Source organism: Terrapene carolina, unplaced genomic scaffold (assembly GCF_002925995.2).
Source record: "Terrapene carolina triunguis isolate 2854851 unplaced genomic scaffold, T_m_triunguis-2.0 Scaffold848, whole genome shotgun sequence".
Classification (NCBI taxonomy): domain Eukaryota; kingdom Metazoa; phylum Chordata; order Testudines; family Emydidae; genus Terrapene; species Terrapene triunguis.
Window position 1 is genome coordinate 93,367 of NW_020665199.1, and position 6,356 is coordinate 99,722.

A 6,356-nucleotide genomic window follows, 5' to 3' on the forward strand; every position below is an offset into this window, starting at 1 on the left:
GGCCCGGCCTCACCTGGAACTCCTGGCCCAGCCGGGCCGGGCCGGGCTCGGCGCCCAGGAACGCTTGCAGCGTCTGGTCCAGGCGGCTCATGCTGCCCCGCGGCCGGGGCGAGGGCGCAGGTCGGAGCGGACTGAAGAGGAAGTTGAGGTCCCCGCCCCCCAACGGGCCGGTTGGACGAGCCCGGACCTGAGCCTGGCGGGCCGCCAGCCAGGGGAGCGAGCGCCGCTGTCCCCGTCTGCGGCTGCCTGGCTGGGAGAACCCAGGCGTCCGGGCCCATCCTCACCTGGGGGATCCCGCCCAGCCCAAGCCGGGAATCTCCCCAACCTCTGGGGCAGGGTCGCTGAGAGCAGCGCCAGAGGGGGCTGCATCTCAGCGCCGGCCGAGCCCTCCCCGAGCGGCGTTATGTGCCGCTGTTCCCCCGTGTGCCCTTCCCCAGAGGTGGCTGCATTTCAGCGCCGGCCGAGCCCTCCCCGTGCAATTTTTGCTATACGTTTGTGGGTAGTTTTGCTCTGGGTTGTTTCCTTCCCCTTCTCGGAGCCCTCTGGCTTCCTGGGGATGGCCCTGCCTGCCCCTCAGTTGGGGGGAGCGGGGCTCAGCGTGCCAGTCGCCAGCCCTTCTTGGGGACCGGCCCGCTTCCCCCCCACCCCTTAGTGGGATCCTCTCCCCACCCAACCCCCTCAGCTGGGATTCCCTCCCCCAGAATGCCCCCAAGCTGCCCTATAACAGCCCCTTCTCGACACCACCCCTCGGCTGTGGTGCTAAAGGTAAATTCTCAGCCTTTGCTCCCCTGTCTGAGCTCAGGGCTTTGTGCACCTCCCAGCAGTCAGGAAATGACCTGCAGCGGAGACTAACCTCACCACATGTGCCAGGTGCAATTCCGCTGTGACCAGGGCATTAATAGCGGGTATTTCGCTACATGGGGAGGGCTTGCCCAGCACTGAGATGCAGCCAACTCTGGTGCGGGGCAGGTGAGGAACAGCCACACATAACTCTGCACAGGGATGGGTCACCAGGCACAGAGATGCAGCCACCTCTGGTGCAGGGCAGCTGGGGAACGGCCACACATAACTCTGCACAGGGATGGGTCACCCGGCACAGAGATGCAGCCACCTCTGGTGTGGGGCAGGTGGGGAACGGCCATTCATAACACTACCTCAAAGGACTTTAGGACAGGAAGTGAAGGCGTTTTCTGTATCTCAATGACACAGGGGGCTTAGGGAACCCTAAATCTGGATCTCCATCTGGATTTGGCCAGGACACTGGGGATCCACCCTCAGCTCTATGGGACAGGGTCTGCAGAGAGATCAAGGCCTTCGTTTTCATGCCGGATGTATGACGCAGAAGAGCAGGGCTACCCGGGGCCGTAGGGAGACTGAGAGGCCTGGTCTGGAGAGGAGGAACTGACCCAGGTAGCACTTCTCCCGCCCCGGCCTTCTCCTGGGGATAGCGGGGCTGGGGCCTGGGGGAAGGGCTGAGCGGCAAGGGTGAGACATCCACCCCGTGGGGAAGTCACAGGACCCTGACTTCGCCTGGAACCTGTGGGGAGGAACTGGAAAGAGGAGAATGTGATCGGAACAACAGCAACGGGAGACTCGTGTAGTAGAGAGGGTGGGGGGAGGTGTGGGGAGCCAGGACTCCTGGGTTGCATCCCCAGCTCTGGGAGGGGAGTGGGGTCTAATGGTTAGAGCGGGGGGTGGGGCTGGGAGCCAGGACTCCTGGATTCTCTCCCTGGCTCTGGGAGGGGAGTTGGGTCTAGTGCGTTAGAGCAGGGGGGACTGGGAGCCAGGATTCCTGGGTTCTATCCTGGGATCCAGGAGGGGAGTGGGGGTCTAGTGGTTAGAGCTGGGGTGGGGGGGGCTGAGAGTCAGGCCTCAGTTGTTCTCAAATGTGGCCACTGTGGCCGCATGTGGCCACCAGGGGCTTTTCTTGCGGCCGCAGCCACAGGGGGAGCGATGGGGGCAAAGCAGCGGCCCCTTCCCTGGGGCCACCAGCAGAGGTCGGGCCCTGCCACCCTCTGGAGAGACAAACACTGAAGGAGCAGGGGGCGGCCAGTGAGTTCACCCCCCCATTGCCCTGATCCCCGCTGCCTCCTCCAGCCCTGGGCTTTGGCCATGCAGCAACAGGCTCTGGCCTTACCGCCTCCTCTGGCCCTCGGCTCCAGCCGCCCCAGTGGAGGGATCCGGCCTCCAGCTCACCACCACCCCTCCCTCATCCACCCTAGCCCCCGCTACCTTCTCTGGCCCAGGCTTCAGCTGTATGGCCCCAGGCTCCATCCCCCATGCACTGGGCTTTGGGCTCGGGCGATAGGATCCGGCCTTGGGGCTCTGGCCCCGCCTGTGCAGTGGTGGGGTGCTGGCCCTGCCTCCCCTGCCCCCTGCCCTCCATCGCCCCAGCCCCCACTGCCTCCCCCGCCTGCCGCTACCTCCCTACCCAACTCCCCATCCAGGGCATGATATAGCGGTTAATATCACTTTTCACAGCAGGCTGTGAAAAAAGTGTTATGAACATACAAGTGTCACTTTTCACAGCAGCAGACTTACTAGCTAACAAGTCTTTTTTTAAAAAAAATAGCAAAAGAAACAACAACAACAAAGACAAGAATGTGCAAAGCACCTTGGTTGTGTTTCTATTCTCTTTAGGTCCAGTAAAGAATAGAGACGACGGTCCATGATTTTTATTATTGAAAAAAAAAAAAAAAAGCCCCACATAAAAAAATCGCAAGGATTTGGATTTGTGCATAGTTATTTGATTTTCCTAAAGTTAATTAAGTATTTTAGGAAAAATTGTCAAAGTGGCCACCAGCAAGATTTGGTAGCTGCATTCTGAGGCCACTAAAAAATTTGTTGTGAGAACCCCTGCTCTGAGGAAGAGGACTAGAGCCAGGGACAGAGAACCCAGGAGTCCTGGCTCCCAGCTACAACCACTAGACCCCACTCCCCTTCCAAAAACCCAGGAGTCCTGGCTCCCAGCCCCCTGCTCTAACCACCAGCTCCCACTCCCCTCCCAGAGCCAGGGAGAGAACCCAGGAGTCCTGGCTCCCAGCCCCCGTCCTGCTGGAGCACTCCGACATTGCTAAGCAGCATTGTGATGTCAGACACACCATGCTGTTATGTCACGGGGCAGGGGGCTGATGGGAGGAGCCAGCAGGATGATGTCATGGGGCTGCCCCACGCTCCCCCCAGAGGATGAGGATGGTGCAACGTGCCTGGGTGATGACACGGTGCCAGGATGTCGTAGCACATCATGATGCAATGTGATGGTGTCACAGTGTAGCATGATGTAATCACTCAGTACAGTGATGTCATCATATCTCAGCATGACGACACAATGGCGTAGCCCAGCGCTGGTGTGTCTCGCAACACGATGGAGTGTGGTGATGTCGCAGTGCACTAAGATGACATCACGGCCCAGCATCATGTGTTACACGGTGACGTCATGGACCAGTGACCAGCTGTCACCCCCAGTCCCTGCCCCGATGGCCGTCGAAACCCACCCCGCTCTCTGATTGGTGGACGTCTGGTAATAGCCTCTCGGGATTGGCAGGATTAGTCTCTAAACCCGCCCCTTCGGCTCGCTCTGCGCTCCCTGATTGGCTAAGGCTTGTGACAGTCTGGCCCAAAGTTGCGTCTGCACCGCCTCGCTCTCTGATTGGCTGCTACCCGGCACGCCGGGCCACGCCTCCCACGCTTCGCGCCCTGTGATTGGAGGGAGGCGCCGCCGGCCCCGCCCTTTCCCCCGCGTTCGGTTCCGTGCTGCGCGGGGCCGGGATCGAGGCTGCCGGAGGAGCGCAGGGGAGACCCTCGGGCGCGCGCATGGTGAGGGGAGGGGGAGACCCCCCCACTACCACGTGGGTTAGGAGGGGAGACCCCCCCCGAGGCCCATGGGGAGGAGGGGAGACCCCCAGTGGGGGAGGAGGGGAGACCCCCCCAGGGCCCCATGGGGAGGGGGGGAGACCCCCAGTGGGGGAGGAGGGGAGACCCCCCAGGGCCCCATGGGGAGGGGGGGAGACCCCCCGTGGGGGAGGAGGGGAGACCCCCCAGAGCCCCATGGGGAGGGGGGGAGACCCCCAGTGGGGGAGGAGGGGAGACCCCCCCAGGGCCCCATGGAGAGGGGGAGAGACCCCCAATGGGGGAGGAGGGGAGACCCCCCAGAGCCCCATGGGGAGAGGGAAGCCCCTGATGCATCCCTGCTGGTCGTTATGTGTTGGTGTTACTGAGCTGCCCTCTCCAGAGGGGAGGCATCTCAACATCCCTCTATGCCTGGCCTGCTCTCCGTTGTGAAAGATCCCCAGGATCTGCAGGGGGAGGGCTCCCCCGACGCTGAGATGCAGCCACCTCTGGGGCGGGTCAGCTGGGAAACAGCCACACATAACAGCACATGGGGAGGGCTCGCCTGGCGCTGAGATGCAGCCACCTCTGGGGCAGGTCAGCTGGGAAACAGCCACACATTACGGCACATGGGGAGGGCTCCCCCGACGCTGAGATGCAGCCACCTCTGGGGCAGGTCAGCTGGGAAACAGCCACACATTACGGCACATGAGGAGGGCTCGCCTGGTGCTGAGATGCAGCCATCTCTGGGGTGGGTCAGCTGGGAAACAGCCGCACATAACAACACATGGGCAGGGCTCGCCCGGCACTGAGATGCAGCCACCTCTGGGGTGGTGCAGCTGGGGGGGCAGCACCCAGGAGTGCTGTGGTGGTGAAGAAGGGGGGGGATCTGGGCTCTGCCCCGGGAGAAGGGGGCGTTGGTGTTATAAGGGGGGTGCTGCCGGCCCTGCTGTGCTAAGCTTGGTGCCGTTAAGCTCCCGGTGGGAAGGCGATTAGTGAACAGGGCTATTTCCTGCCGGCTCCTGCCTGGCATCGCTGCTGGGGCATGTGACAGCGATTAGTGATTAATGCTGGTCTGACCGGCTTGGCCCTGCCCTACCGGCTGCTGGGAGCGGCCCGGGCTGGCCGTGGCTCCGGGCCTGCACAGCGACTTGGGTCCGTCTGGTGTTCTCACCTCCATGGGGGGTGAAGTGGGGTCTAGTGGGTTAAGGCGAGGGGGGCTGGGAGCCAGGACTCCTGGGTTCTCTCCCTGGTTCTGGGAGGGGAGTGGGGTCTAGTGGTTAGAGCGGGGGAGCCACGCGCCAGGACTCCTGGGTTCTCTCTCCAGCCATGGAGCTTGGCTTCCTGTGACTTTGCCGCTGCAGGTGCTGCTTGGCATATGGAGATGGCAACGGGCGAGCCCGGCTCACCGACGCGGGAAGGGATGGCGCTGCCCCAGGAGCAGGCTGGGCTCTGCCCCACGGATACAGGTGAGTCCCTGCCTGGGGCGCGCCCCCCAGACTGGGGACAGGAAGGTGTGGGGTTGTCCTCCATCCTGTGGCCAGGGGCATTAGTGGGGCTGTGGTCACCGGGGCCCCCAACCCTACAGTGGGGACGCCCTGCTGATTGCAGAGAGAGAGTACCCCTGAATTGGTCACATAGGGGGCAAGGACTCTGGGGTTCTCTCCCTGGCTCCAGGAGGGGAGTGGGATCTAGTGGTTAGAGCAGGGGGGGCTGGGAGCCAGGACTCCTGGGTTTGCTCCCTGGCTCTGGGAGGGGAGTGGGGTCTGGTGGTTAGAGCGGGGGGGCTGGGAGCCAGGACTCCGGGGTTCTCTCCCGGCCCCGTGGCGCGCACCGGGACCTCGTGGGTAGAGCAGGGGGGCTGGGAGCCAGGACTCCAGGGTTCTCTCCCGTCTCCGTGACTCTCTCCTTTGCCCCCCAGGGGGGGACGAGCTCAGCACTGGCCCGGAGGAGCAGGAGGAGCTGCTTGCCCCACAGAGCAACGGGCCCATGAGAGCGGCTGATGGCCAGGGGGATGCCCAGGAGGAGCTGAGCGACAAGGAGCTCTCGGACTCGGCCTCTACCGACAATGCCTTGGAGGACTCGAGCGAGTTCGGGCGGCCCCTGGGGGTGGGGGCCTGCGATCCGGGGGGCCCCCCGGCCCCTTCCACGCACCGCGACGAGGACGTGACGGCCGCCAGCTGGCGGGCCCGCCGGAAGCACATCTTCGTGCTGAGTGAGGCCGGCAAGCCCATCTACTCTCGCTACGGCAACGAGGAGGCCTTGTCCTCCACCATGGGCGTCATGATGGCGCTGGTGTCCTTCATCCAGAGCGGCGACAACGCCATCCGCTCCATCTACTCAGGTAGGCGCGGGCTGGGCTGCTGGGCAGGGGGCGCGCTGCCTTGGCATTCAGGGCCTGGCACTGGGGGGGTGCCATGCTGTGGGGGGGGAGCTTGGCAGGGGGTGCCCTGCCCTGGCAGTCAGGGCTTGGCGCTGGATGGTGCTGTGCTGTGGGGAGCAGGTTGGGGGGCTGGGCAGGGGGCGCT

The 6,356-nt window shown here is 63.7% G+C and overlaps 2 protein-coding genes across 2 annotated transcripts in view; one reads left to right on the top strand and one right to left on the bottom strand.

Moving 5' to 3' along the window:
• The window catches only part of PTPN18 (protein tyrosine phosphatase non-receptor type 18), a 16,511-nt gene extending 16,400 nt beyond the window's left edge, over positions 1-111 (bottom strand). Inside the window, exon 1 of the mRNA XM_026660914.1 lies at positions 14-111. Within this exon, the coding sequence (XP_026516699.1) occupies positions 14-91 (78 nt within the window). The 5' untranslated portion in view covers positions 92-111. The remainder of the gene's footprint in view (positions 1-13) is intronic.
• Positions 112-3,745: 3,634 nt separating this feature from the next.
• LOC112124952 (vacuolar fusion protein MON1 homolog B) overlaps positions 3,746-6,356 on the top strand; it is an 8,037-nt gene continuing 5,426 nt past the window's right edge. The window contains exons 1-3 of the mRNA XM_026660922.2: positions 3,746-3,816; positions 5,156-5,297; positions 5,750-6,172. Of these exons, the coding sequence (XP_026516707.1) occupies positions 3,814-3,816; positions 5,156-5,297; positions 5,750-6,172 (568 nt within the window). The 5' untranslated portion in view covers positions 3,746-3,813. The remainder of the gene's footprint in view (positions 3,817-5,155; positions 5,298-5,749; positions 6,173-6,356) is intronic.